The sequence below is a fragment of the Jatropha curcas genome, chromosome 5 (assembly GCF_041381405.1).
Source record: "Jatropha curcas cultivar XTBG-Jc1 chromosome 5, XTBG_Jcur_1.0, whole genome shotgun sequence".
Lineage (NCBI taxonomy): Eukaryota > Viridiplantae > Streptophyta > Magnoliopsida > Malpighiales > Euphorbiaceae > Jatropha > Jatropha curcas.
Window position 1 is genome coordinate 4334072 of NC_143155.1, and position 14347 is coordinate 4348418.

Below are 14347 nucleotides of genomic sequence, written 5' to 3' on the forward strand. Positions count from 1 at the left end.
CTTATTCCTCAAAGCAATTTCATATTGCTCCAAATTGTTTAAGTGTGCTCATAGAATGTACCTACCCATCAAAATAAGGATGCATGCTCTCGCTTCTCTAGGTAGAGCGCATCCCACCCCAAAATGTGTCATTCAAATACACAGGTACCCATCTCCTTCTTTCCAGATATAACTTAAGCAGCCATTCATTGCTCTCCACTTCGTGCTTTCTGAGAAATTCAACCCATTGTGTTTCAAACATCTCCACAGTTAAGCTATCATAAATCAAGCCCTTGAAATTGTCTTCTGCTTTCTTAAATTTTTCAATGTGCTTGAACTTCTCAGGAAATTTAGAGAGAATGTGCCATAGACAAAATCGATGTCTAGTATTTGGCATCTCTTCTGTGATAGCCTTTTTCATACTTTCACACTGATAGTCATTATTGCTTCACGTGCAATGCCACCCATTGCAGCCAACCAATTTCTAAAATTCCATTTGTTAGCTACAGTATCCTCACGGGGGATCAACGCACAACCTAGTAAAATAGATTGGCCATGGTGATCTACACCAACTATAGTTGCAAACAACATTTTGTATCGATTGACAAGATATGTTGTATCAAAGCATATAACATCATTGAATTCTTCATAAGCAGCTCTAATTCGACAGTGAACCCAAATTACATTTCTCAATCTGCCATCATTGTCTGTATCAACCAAATGAAAAACATTGCGGTCTTTCAGTTGCATACTGCTAAACATTCTAGTAATTGATTCTGCATCGCCATCACCTAGCCTCAGCCTTCTTCTTGCCTCAATATAATTCCTACAATCTTTAACTGAACAAGTCATCTTCTTAGGGCCTCCTGCTTCTACTATCATCAACTTTATACTTTTGCATGATCTAATTCCAGCAATATCATTTGCTTCCAACTTCCTCTTCATCGTTGAATCTAAATTTCTGTGTCCGTGCATGAAACTAGACATGGTTTCCAATTCATGATTATGGTATGTGTTGATCTTTGTGACTTCCCAAAATCCATTTTTCCTCAAAACTGCACTAACCTTAGCAGGGCAGTCTGTTCTTTTAGATTCCTTAAAAGAAGCTGTGGGTTTTCTTCCCTTGTCACACGAAATTGTATAATATCTTTTATTACCTCCCCTGTCTTTTGAGCCAGACTTTCGAGCCACACTGAATCCTCTCGCTTTTGCATGCTTTAGATAACATTTGAAAAGACTTTCTAAATTAGAGGAACAACATTCCGATTCTGGGACCCAATTCATCACTTAATGGTTCGCTAGAAATCACATCATCATTATCATCCGTGCAGTTAAATTCATCTTGGGAAATAGAATTCAGATGAAGGTTTTCATTTCCCTGGATATTATCATCAACTCCATCACCAGAGTTTTAAAAAGATTTATAATATGGAGCATCATATTCATCTACTTCATTTATGTGTTATTCTTTAAATTCAGGATTGTTCCATTCTCCTTTACCTTCATATTCTAACTCAAACCTCTATTCTTCAAATTCATTACCCTCTGCTTCTATTTCGTTAGAGTGAACAATTCCATCAACAGGAGAGCTGCCAAATAAATTTTTAAGTACATGTCTCCTTCACAGAAGACTACTTGATCCATCTTTCGTCAGCCATTGAAATTGAATTAAGAACTAAACGAAATTTAAACAATGAAAAATAAAATGCAGCTTTTTAAGGCTTCTAATTTCAATTTGTCAAACTCTCCAATCTTTTCATGTTTTGCAGATCCAGTTTTCATTGGAAAGAATTAAATTACTCATTAAAATACAGTTTCCATTGCTCAACAATCAAGATGTGCAATTAATTTTTCATTGGAAATAAGACTGATTTTGGGCAGAATATATTTGGTTTGCAAGTTCCCGCCGAAGAACATAAAGGGTGGAAGAAGAAGAATAACATTTTATTCTGTTTTTATTTATTAAAATAAAAATTGACTTCCCTTTTTTACCCCTGTTTGAGCTGGCTCAACCTGTGCCAATTATCATCACCTATTAATTTTATGTGAAACCGAACGGAATTTAGAAATAATTTTAAAGCTGAACCAAAATAAATAAACAAATTAAAAATTTAAAAAAACATTCCAATACATTAAAATGATACATAAATTATTTTCTTTTTATCAAAATAAAACCATATTGAATTATAAAAGTCAAATCGAAATAACTGAATTTAATTTTTGGTTAACCATGTTGACCCCTACAAACGTTCCTTATATTTTAGTACTAAATCTTTGTTCCTCTGTTTCTAACTTCCAAATCCGTTTCTCTATTTCCTCACTCCACACTACAGGCCGCACCTATTTTTACAAAAATAAAACAAAATAAAAAGTACTTCTATTAATAAATCCACTAAAAACGTGCCACGTCATGAATTGTGTACCAAGTGGGCCCATCCTGCCTTATTATATGGAGTAGTATAACCCGAAAATGGGGTCGGCATTATCTGTTCTTCTAGTCCTGCCGAGCCAGGGCATCATACGCAGAGAGACAGAGACCGGAGCGAGAGCGAAACGTTTCTCTCCCAGAACTTCCTGTGAAAAATAATTATTATACGCCATACTTCTCTGTCTGTCGCATTGATACTCGATAACCTTTTCGTGAAATCAGATCCAGTAAGTTCTCTTATTTTGTTTCAGTTTCCTTTTCCTTATTGATTCTTCTTTCCTTTTTCGCTTTGTTTGGATGCTGAGAAAACTGGAGAAAACTGCTGGAAAACCTTATTTGTGTTTCAGCAATATCTGTTAACGAGACCTAGAAGTTATTAGTTGACTGACCTAAAGAATTTCCTGAAATAGGGAATACTAAATAATCAATTATTGGATACCAAAATGAAAGGTTTTGTTATAAAATCTTATCATCTAGTAAACAATTATTTGCTCTAGGGTTTGGATCGTAAAGAAGAATGTTAGAGGGGAAAAGTTGGGACGAGAAGAACGTGATATTACTACTTTGGTCCTATTATAAGTTGTTTTTACCATTATGATAGATAGTTTTTCCTTATTTGCATTGTGGAAATGATTTAAATTTTTTTTTTTTTTTCAGTTGAACAGTGTGTAGGAAATGATTGACATTATTTCTCTTTCCGATTGTAAAATCATCATATCCTAGATCAACTTGCACACTTTGGTAGATTGTGCTTGCCTGAGATTACGTGGAGTGTGAATGTTCTTGTATGTTGAATGAAAACAGGATTAGGAACCCATCTTCTAGAAATGTGGTACAGTGATAAGATAGGCTTATTTGAATTGCTTGTTCAAAATATAAAATACTTCTTAGGAATAGGGACGCATAGGTAAGGGAATCTATGCAAAATATCATGTTGGAAATAAAATAAGAACCACAAACAAGGACTTTCGGTATAATTTCATATATTCATTTCTTTTGCACATGAATTTCATTCAGATGATTCTTTTGTAAATGAGTCTTCACATTTGAATGGAATTCATTAAAAATATGTAAGTTTTACTGTCTTGTACTAATTTGCTAGCTGTAGGATCTTGCACGCTTGTTAAGTTTAAAGTTCATTTGCAAGTCCTATCAACTTTTTAGAATTTAATCCAATTATAACCAATATCTTAAACTTAAAAATGTAGAATTCTAGATGAATTTTCATTTATATCAAACATGAACTTAAAATTCTATGGAATTGATTTATACCAAAAAGCTCATAATTTCCTATTGCTGCATAATAAATCATCCATTACAATTGCTACATTAAATACTTAATGCTAGCAATGGTATCCAAATTCTGAAATTCACATCAACATTTAAATTATCTGAGATTTGTCACTGAGATTGGTTGACAAGTTTGATTTATGGGTTTTTGCACTTGGGATCCAATATTTGGATCATAGGATCCAGTTTAAAATTTGCCGAACGTGCATAAATTTATTGTTACATTGAACTTGACAAAATATGCTCAGAAAAATAATTTTTTCCCTTCCATCAAAACTAATTAGTGTTTATATAGTAGCATGTTAACAATTCATCAACACCTCTTGATATTGTTTGTATCATTGTATGTGTGACAGGTTTTGCTGAACAAGTTATTTGTGGTGGTGAATGGTGTAACATGGTGATGTCTTCTGTTACTTAACAATGAATTTCAGGTTTCTGGATCACATACCATGGTTAAATATGCATTCAAACAAGAATTTGGACACAAGCCTTCCACCCACCAATACTGTTTTATCTGTGGGTACTACCTTTGAACAATCGAAGCAAAAAACTCAGTTTGATATCAAGTTGTGGGGATGGTCCTTGCTTTCATTTGTTCCTTGGGCTATCAATGCTAAAGATAGAATTCAAACACCAACCACTATAAACAAAGGTTTGAAAAGGCGTGCTCGATCTCATGGTGTTATCGAAAATAGTGGAGCTGGTGGTAACCCTTTGCGCTTTAGACCATATGTATCCAAGGTTCCGTGGCATACTGGTCCAAGAGGATTTCTTTCTCAGCTATTTCCACGCTATGGGCATTATTGTGGGCCCAATTGGTCGAGTGGGAAAGATGGGGGTTCTCTTCTTTGGGATAGGAGACCAATTGATTGGTTAGATTATTGCTGCTACTGTCATGATATCGGCTATGATACTCATGATCAAGCCAAGCTGTTGAAGGCAGACTTAGAATTTCTTGAGTGCTTGGAGAGGCCACGTATGACTATGAAAGGAGATCCCCATGTTGCTCGGATATATAAGACAATGTGCATCACAGGTACACCTAGCATCACATGCAGATTTTTTTTTTTTAAACCATTGTTTTTTTTTTCTAAATATATGAATTAAAAGAAGGTTGAAAAGTAAAATTTTTAAAAATTTTGGGAGGTCTTGGCCCGTGCAATGCTACATGCAGTACTGCCTCTGATTACAATGGGGAACAAAATGAAAATTTCTCTTTTTTTTATTTTTTATTTATTTATTAATCTGGTAGCAGGGAAACGGGGTTTGTTTTTATGACTTTCAGCTTTTTCTAATTGCTCTATTGTTTTTTCTCTAAATCATTGTAGGTCTTAAGAATATCCTGATACCATACAGAATCCACCTGTTGAAGTTACAGTCTGGGAGATCCTTACTCAATTTTGGGTGGCTAAGCAATGTGAAATGGAGAGGTAGGAATTGGCAGAAAAAGGAAAAATAATTACAGCTGTGATCATCAGACAACAAGGTTGGAATTACATCGGTACTTATCTTGTACTTGTATTTAAATTTATGTTGGACCTTGTTTGTGCTAGTGCTTCAAGGTACAGAGGGATCACGGCTGTATAGGAAATTTGAGATGGCTAAAACTCGTTTGCCTTTCTCAAGAATGCATATAATGTAAATAACTGCTTTTGGCATCTCTTTTTTTTTTTTTTTATATGGTTGCAAAAATATAGTAAAATCCATCATGCAATTGGTAGATACTTGTGTACTTGTTTTATTGTATACATATATGAGACGTTGATTAGGTATTACCTTGAGTTTACCCATATTTCTCACATCCATTTTATCTGGAATTTTATGTTTTCAATTATTGTGTAACTCATTTTTTGCAACACAATACTACCTGGACTGAGGCTTGGATTAACAAATTATTGCATGCTATTCTATTGCATCATTATAGCAGACAACTGCGCATCTCATTTCGGCAGTTTTAAGATATGAACCATTTAACTTTATGTGCCTCCTTTTGTGTTCCTTTTGGTGTTATGCAGAGAGTGGCAATGCTCACTTTTTATTGACTTATTTCTTTTCTTGCTTCGCAAATCACATTGCGTTTTATTGATTGTACTTGATTTTGAGTCTATACAATCTGATTAGGGTTGTATTCGGCAATAGTTTTTAACATTTTAACTTTCAGAGGTTAATGTAGCGTTTTATAAAAAGTTAATCCATCTAACGTTTAGATGTTAGCTTTTAGCTTTCTATTAAAAGCTATTTAAATAGCTAACAGCTAAATGCTACTAAAACAGCTAATAGCTATCAAAACAGTTAATTTTATTGAATAGACCTTAGGCTTTTTTTTATATTTATCACAGTGTTTTTAGTTGGATGTCTGATCACTATTAGAATGCTTCATTGTAATCTCTATGGTGGTATATGATCTTGATTCTGAAGAGCTGTTTATATTAATTTCTTTATGTTATTGCAGTAATAAAGTTTTATTAACACTTACTATTCTCCCATCGAGTGCATAGTCTTCTTCAATGTTTGGTTTGTTCTATCACATGGAATATATTTCATTTGTGTGGTGGTCATCATTGCATATTGCCAATCCATTCGTTTTAATACTAGATTTTTAACCTGGTTTTGGATTTATTCTTTTGCATATATTCTTTTTTTATTTTTTGGAGTATCCGGACTTGGGATCAATTATCAGGTTATTTTATTGTTTTTTTCCTACCAGTTGGATATTTTTTATTATAATTATACTTATGTTTTGTTTAGTGAGTTGTAATAAAATGTAATGCAACGGAATTAAATGTATTTCTAATATTAGTATTAATGTAATAATTAAACTTGATTAGTGTATTATATTGCTATTTAGTATTAAACATATGTAATTTGTACAATTAAACTGGTAAAGTATGCTTTTCAATATCCGAAGATCTGATTAGGTAATCAGGTGCTATGAAATTGAAAGAATTGAGTTAAATTATAATTTGACATTCTGAGAACACTTCAGATTTAAAATTTTGAATTCACATTGTCGCTTTCTTTTCAACTTTTTTATTATAAAATAAATTATACACATTCTTTTGACTTTCAAGTGCATTACAAATAAATAAATAATACTGATAAGGTGTTGATTGAAATAGTTAGAGACCTTGTTAGGAGAGCCAAACACCTTTAAATTTTATAGCGTGAGGGAGATTAAACTTCATGATTGTATCAAATAATAAAATATACTCTTTTTTCTATTCATTAAAACTATTCATAATTATTTCATAAAAATAAATTAACTGAAAATTTTGTAATGCCTCAATATCCATATAAATGATGATAGCTATGTTTTCAAATTAATATATTATTTTTTTATTATTTAATACAATTATTCATAATTATTGTCGTTATAAACAAGTATCTTTAATTATACTCTTATTATTAGTTCATCTTTCCTACAGAGGATGATAAAAAGTTATGCTTCTCAAATTAATATGTTAATTTTACAATTATTTATAAGTGTTGTGATTTGAAAAAATATATAGCTAACAAAATTCTTTCTCCTGTAAAAAGATTATTAGAAACAAGAAATTACATTTTCTATTCATAAACTCAATAAATTTCATTCAAAGCAATGCTGGAAATATTTACGTACATTTTCACTATTATAAAGTGAATCCACTGTAATTAGTTTTTTTACAGTGTGTGAAAAGATGATATTGATTTTAATAAATGAAATACATTCGAGTTTGGCTCCATCAGATGTGTTATTGTCGGATTCGCATATTCTTGCAAAATGAAAAAAGAAATTCACCCTCATGCAATGGATTTTCTATGTGACCCACAGTGGAAGATTGACCAACATTGATACGTGAACAAAACTCAATTAATTGAATTATGCTAGTATAATTATATATAAGCTAGAGTACTGCCATTTGACCGACGGTGATCCAGGATCACGGTATTTTAATGGCAAATATCATCTTTGTTGGTTTTGAATACCATGAGTTGTATGCTCGGTGACTATCACCTGAGCCAATAAGAGTGAATTGAGCTTGTAATGACAGAGGAGGGTTTTGGGTTTATGCATGACGTATTCAAGTAGTTGATGAAGCAAACAGACTGTATGCTCATCCATGATCGTGCCATGTGGGAAATGTATATCCATTAATCATATCAGTATTGAGGCTCAATTTTAGATCAATTTGGCACATAAAATTGTCCTTATCTCATTGCATAAAGTTACAGCTACATCTCTTGAAGCTAAAATTGATGCAAGTGTTGTTGACAGTTTTTGAAGGTATTTTGTTAAAATCATTTAGATTTTGTTGTACTTTGTGGAAGTCAAGAAGTATGTTTTAGGTAGATTTGGTGAACAAACTTTCTTGACTTATAGAAGTTTGGTGAACAAACTTCCTTGACTTATAGAAAGTTGGTGAACAAACTTTAGAATAAGTTTAGTATAAATATTTACATTATGCTGTAATGTAATTAATGAGATGTGAATATTTGTATCTCCACACTTACAAAATCTGCAGATTTTCCTTCTCTGCAGAATTTTCCTTCTCTTCCTTAATTTTCTGCTCTTCTAAACCAACAAGTGGCATCAGAACAACCTTGATCTCAAAGGGTTCTGTGTGTGTTTGAGTGAAAATCATAGAGAAAGACACCAAATAAACCAGAATTTGTGAAGTTTTCTATTTATTTACTTTTTCTCAAATGGCTTCCAGCAGCATGTCTTTTTCACCACCTCATTTTAATGGGGAAAACTATCATGTTTGGGCTGTGAAGATGAGAGCTTATTTCAAGGGGCTTGGATTATGGCAGTGTGTGGAGGAAAACAGAGTACCTCCACCTCTTAATCAAAATCCAACCCTTCAGCAGATTAGACAACATGAAGAAGAGGTAGGTTGCTAAGGCTCCAAAAGCTCTGTCCTATATCCATGCAGCTGTTGTAGATCTTATCTTCACCAAGATTATGACATGTGAGACAACACATGAAGCTTGGGAGAAGTTGAAAATTGAGTATCATGGATATGAAAAAACTAGACAGATGCAGGTATTTAATTTAAGAAAAGAATTTGAAATGTTGAAAATGAAGGAAAATGAAAAGGTGAAAGATTATGTTGATAAAGTTATGAAAATTGTAAACCAAATTCGATTGTTGGGAGAAGAGTTAGAAGAGAAGAGAATTGTGGAGAAAGTTATGGTGACTCTCCCTGAAAAATTTGAAGCCAAGATTTCTTCTCTTGAAGATACTTGGGACATGTCACAAATATCATTGAATGTGCTTTCAAATGCTCTACAAGCTGTAGAACAAAGAAAAGCCTATAGGGAAGAAGAAACCATTAGAGAGAAGGCTCTTGTTGTGACTCATAAAACAAAAATGCAAGAAGGAGGTTCAAGAGGCCAGCAAACTGACAGAAAACCAAAAATAAAGAAGAATTTCAGAAAAAATTGGAGGATGGACAGATTTCCACCTTGTCCACATTGCAAAAAAACAAACCACACCGAGAACTACTGTTGGTTCAGACCTGGAGCTCAATGTAAGGTTTGTAAGCAGTTTGGTCACACCGAGAAAGTTTGTTCTACAAAACCAGAATCAACAAACACAAGCCCATCATGCACAAGTCACCGAAAATTTTGAAAAGTATGAAGAACAACTGTTTGCTGCAAATGAAATTGAAAAATGTGGTGTTTCAATTGAAGCTAAAGAAGCATGGCTTGTTGATAGTGGCTGCACTAACCACATGACACCAAACTTGGTCAATTTCGATAGCTTGGATACAAACTATTCTTCAAAAGTCAAACTTGGAGATGGTAGGCTTGTTGATGTCAAAGGCAAAGGAGATGTGATTGTACAAACTTCTTTAGGTACAAAGCTTGTTTTCGATGTTCTTTACGTACCAGAACTAAATCAAAGCTTATTTTCGGTTGGTCAATTGCTGGATAAGAATTACAGTTTGCTATTTAAAGATAAAACTTGTGAAATAAATGATCCTTCTGGCTCAAAGTTATTTGCTGTCAAAATGAAATGGAGAAGCTTTCCTCTAAATTTAAAAGACTTCGAAGAAGAATCTTGCTTGAGTCATAAAGAAGAATCTGATTTGTGGCATAAGAGACTTGGTCACACCAATCTCATTTCATTAAAATTGCTACAATCCAAGAAGTTAGTTGCTGATTTGCCATCTGTAGTTGAAGACAGCAGTATATGTGAAATATGTCAGTTAGGCAAACTCAGCCAAACAACATTCTCAACTGGTCAAGCATGGAGAGCTTCTATGAAACTTGAATTAATACACACTGATGTGTGTGGCCCTATGAGTGTCTCATCTTACAATGACAGCAAGTATTTTCTATTATTTATTGATGACTACACCAGATTCTGCTGGGTATATTTCCTCCAATTCAATCTGAAGTTTTCAAAATGTTCTTGAAGTTTAAATCAATGGTAGAGAATCAAGCTGGCTCCCCAATCAAGATTTTAAGATCTGATAATGGGACTGAATTTACATCCAATCAATTCAAGCAATATTTGCAAGAAGCGGGCATTCACCATCAATTAACAGTAGCTTACACACCTCAACAAAATGGTGTAAGTGAAAGAAAGAATCGATCTGTGATGAATATGGCAAGATGTCTCTTGTTTGAGAAAAATCTACCCAAAGTTCTTTGGGCTGAAGCTGTAAACACGGCTGTATATCTTCAAAATCGGCTTCGAACCAAAGCTATTGATGGAAAAACTCCTTTCGAAAGCTGGTTTGGAGTTAAACCATCGGTAGGTCATCTCAAAATCTTTGGAAGCATATGTTATTCATTTATTCCAAATGCAAAAAGAGGGAAATTGGATCAACGAGCTGAAAAAGGAATTTTAGTAGGCTACAACAGTGAATCCAAAGCCTACAGAATTTTGAATCCTGTTACTAAACAGGTGTATGTCAGCAGGAGTGTCAAATTCGATGAGAAAGGTGAATGGGATTGGAGTAAAATGGAGCCAGGAAATTCTAAATCAATTCTTGAACAAGATCATTTTAGCAAGAGCAAGAACTTCCAGTTGACAATGAAGAATCAGATGAAGATGATTATGCAATTAGAGGGACTAGATCCCTAGAGGAAATTTACAGCAGATGTAATGTTGTTTCACTTGAATCAACTCAGGTGGATGAAGCCTTAAAATTGCCTGAGTGGAGAGCTGCCATGGACGAGGAGTTGAAGATGATTATAAAGAACGAAACATGGATTTTAGTTCCAAGACCATTGAATAAGCATGTAATTGGAACTAATGGGTATTCAAATTGAAATTAAATTCTGATCGCTCCATCAATAAGCACAAAGCAAGATATGTTGTTAAAGGCTACGCTCAACAACAAGGGGTTGATTTTTCAGAAACCTTCGCACCAGTTGCAAGATTTGACACTATCAGATTGATTTTGGCACTAGCAGCAAGTGAAGGTTGGCAAGTCTTTCAATTGGATGTGAAATCAGCTTTCTTAAATGGTTCTTTGAAGGAAGAAGTGTATATTGAGCAGCCTGAAGGTTTTAATGATGGAAGCAATAGAGTGTGTTTGTTGAAGAAAGCACTCTATGGTTTAAAACAAGCCCCAAGGGCCTGGTATGCCAAGATTGATGATTACTTGCTGAATTTAGGCTTTAAACGCAGCTTGAATGATGCAACACTTTATGTAACTCAACAAGGAATTGATGTGCTTATCGTTTCTGTGTACGTTGACGATCTACTTGTCACAGGCAACAATTTACAATTAATTCAAGAATTCAGATTGAAGATGCAGCAGGTTTTTGAGATGAATGATCTTGGCTTAATGTGTTATTTCCTTAGGATTGAAATTGTTCAAGATGAGCAAGGGGTTTTTATTTCACAAAAGAAATTTGCTTGGGAGCTGCTTAAAAGGTTTGAACTTAGCAAATGCAAACCAGTGAGTATACCTACAACCCATGGAATAAAATTGCAAAAGGATGATGGTTCTCACTCTATAGATGCTTCAACTTATAGGAGCATGGTTGGTTCTTTGCTGTATTTATTTGTAACAAGACCAGATATCATGTTTGCAACAAATTTACTGTCGAGATTCATGAATTCTCCAACTGAAAACTATCTTACAGCAGCCAAACGAGTTCTGAGATATGTGCAAGGGACTGGTGAATTTGGTTTGTTTTATAGAAGATTAAATGGTGTGAAGTTGTTGGGGTTCTCAGATAGTGATTGGGCTGGTTTATTGGACGATATGAAGAGCACTACTGGTTTTTGTTTTTCACTTGGTTCTACTGTCATTTGTTGGGGAACAAGAAAGCAAGCTTCAGTCACTCAATCAACTGCAGAGGCAGAGTATATTGCAGCATCTGCTGCTGTAAACCAAGCTATTTGGTTGAGAAAAGTGTTAGTCGATTTGAATTTTCAGCAAGAAAATCCAACTAAAATACTTTGTGACAACAAATCAGCTGTTGCTATAGTTAAAAATCCAATCTTCCATGGAAAAACCAAGCATATAAAAATCAAGCATCATGAAATTCGTGAAGCTGAAAAGGAAAATGAAATTCAGATTGTTCATTGCAGTTCTGAAGACCAAACAGCAGATATTTTCACCAAGGCATTGCAAAAACCAAGATTTGAATTTCTTAGGAATCGACTTGGTGTTTGTCTCAACTCTTGCATTAAGGAGGAATGTTAAAGTTACAGCTACATCTCTTGAAGCTAAAATTGATGCAAGTGTTGTTGACAGTTTTTGAAGGTATTTTGTTAAAATCATTTAGATTTTGTTGTACTTTGTCGAAGTCAAGAAGTAGGTGAACTACCTTGCTTTTAGGTAGATTTGGTGAACAAACTTCCTTGACTTATAGAAGTTTGGTGAACAAACTTCCTTGACTTATGGAAGGTTGGTGAACAAACTTTAGAATAAGTTTAGTAGAAATATTTACATTATGCTGTAATGGAATTAATGAGATGTGAATATTTATTTTTCCACACTTACAAAATCTGCAGATTTTTCTTCTCTGCAGAATTTTCCTTCTCTTCTGCTCTTCTAAACTAACAAATTTGGCACATAAAATTGTCCCTATCTCATTGCATAAAACACAAAAATGTTCCAACGGGCTAACTGAATAACAAAAAAAACCCACTTTCTAAAAAAACTGGGCTTTAAAAGTGAGAGGCAGCCGCTGAAGAAAATTCATTTACTTGAATTATCAAGCAGCAAGAAGCATGGTCATGTAAAGATTAGGGGATTTGATGACTACCAGATTAGGTTGATTAAGTGCACTTTAAAGGTAAGTAAATTGATAGACGTGTTTAATCATGCTAATTTTACTACCACTCCAAAGTAGAGATTTGAGTATGTCAGTTTCATACTCTAACAAATCGCAATGTGCCATCATATTGAGGAAATGCGGAACTTAGCTACTAAGGATGCTGGAAGCGTTTACGATACCATGTTATTTCCTACGATAAAAGAAGGAAAGCTAAATGTGAAAAGATAAGCAAAAGGATTGATTCCCTTGTTAATCTTCATGCTACTTTACAAAATAATGGAATGTGGCGGGTGAAAAAGGTCATGACAACACAACCATGAGTTGGATACTTCCATGTACAAATTTATTCCAGCTCATAGGAAAGTTACCCTTAGCATGAAGAGATTATTAGAAGCCAATGACATATGTGGTATTAGGTCATGTAAGAGCATAAGATGCTTATCATACAAGCTAGATGGGGATGTTGATGCAATCATTCGGCTGTTTGACAAAATGCAACTTCTGGATCGAAACTTTTCAATAGACTTTCAAATGTGTTATAGATTCATCCACAGGGCAGGGCAACTTACCAAGAGTTTCACGATGTTATTTATGACACTACTTATCTTGTCAATCGATATTGAGGCATTTGCCATTGTCGTGGGGATTAATCATCACGAGATTTGCATTCTCCTCGGTTGTGCACTAATATCACATGAGGATGTTGATACTTTCAAATGGTTATTTAGGACTTGCCTTGCAACGATGGGAGACATTCATCCTACATCCATCATGACAGACTAATACAAAAGCATGAAGAAAGCGATTAAGGAAATAATGTCTGACACTACTCACACGTAAAAACCATATGTTATATTACCTTGAATGGAGATTCAAATTTTTTTTATACTTCTTTACTTGTACTGATAGAGTGTAATATTTCCTTTTACAACCTTAAATACTAACTTGAGCAAATATGCATATATGTAGGTTTTGTATTTGGCATGTATTATTTAAGGTACTTGAGAAATTCAATCGGCTTGAAGACTACAAGATAACAAAGAATGAGATTAGAGCTATTATTCAAGACAACTTAAGAATTGAGACATTCGAGACCAATTGGGCGAATTTTTTGACTAAATGGAAAATGGAAAACAATGAATGGTTAGCAAAGCTTTACATGAAAAGGGATAAATGAGTTCCGATCTACCTAAATAGATGGTTTTAGGGAGATATATTATCGACACAAAGAAACGAGAGCATGCACTCGTACTGTGATGGATATGCGCACTTCAGGAGTGATCTGAAGCAATTTGTTGAGCAATACGGGATTGTAGGAGATAAGGCGGAAAAGGAATTTTTGAAGAGCGTAATCGAGATATAAGGTCATTAAGTGTTGTTCTGCTTATCTATTTGAGAGACAATTTCAAAAGGTTTTCA

The 14347-nt window shown here is 34.0% G+C and overlaps 2 protein-coding genes across 2 annotated transcripts; one reads left to right on the forward strand and one right to left on the reverse strand.

Moving 5' to 3' along the window:
• Nucleotides 1–97: 97 nt before the first annotated feature.
• On the reverse strand, nucleotides 98–1263 carry LOC105629016 (protein FAR1-RELATED SEQUENCE 5-like). The gene is made up of 2 exons (XM_012210531.1): nucleotides 403–1263; nucleotides 98–316 (listed from the first exon to the last, which is right to left on the reverse strand). The coding sequence occupies exons 1-2, from the start codon at nucleotides 1261–1263 to the stop codon at nucleotides 98–100; spliced, it is 1080 nt and encodes a 359-aa protein (XP_012065921.1).
• Nucleotides 1264–2445: 1182 nt separating this feature from the next.
• On the forward strand, nucleotides 2446–5475 carry LOC105628989 (Phospholipase A2 family protein). Its single transcript, XM_012210503.4, has 3 exons — nucleotides 2446–2634; nucleotides 4054–4736; nucleotides 5029–5475. The coding sequence occupies exons 2-3, from the start codon at nucleotides 4121–4123 to the stop codon at nucleotides 5157–5159; spliced, it is 747 nt and encodes a 248-aa protein (XP_012065893.1). The 5' UTR covers nucleotides 2446–2634; nucleotides 4054–4120; the 3' UTR covers nucleotides 5160–5475.
• Nucleotides 5476–14347: the final 8872 nt, after the last annotated feature.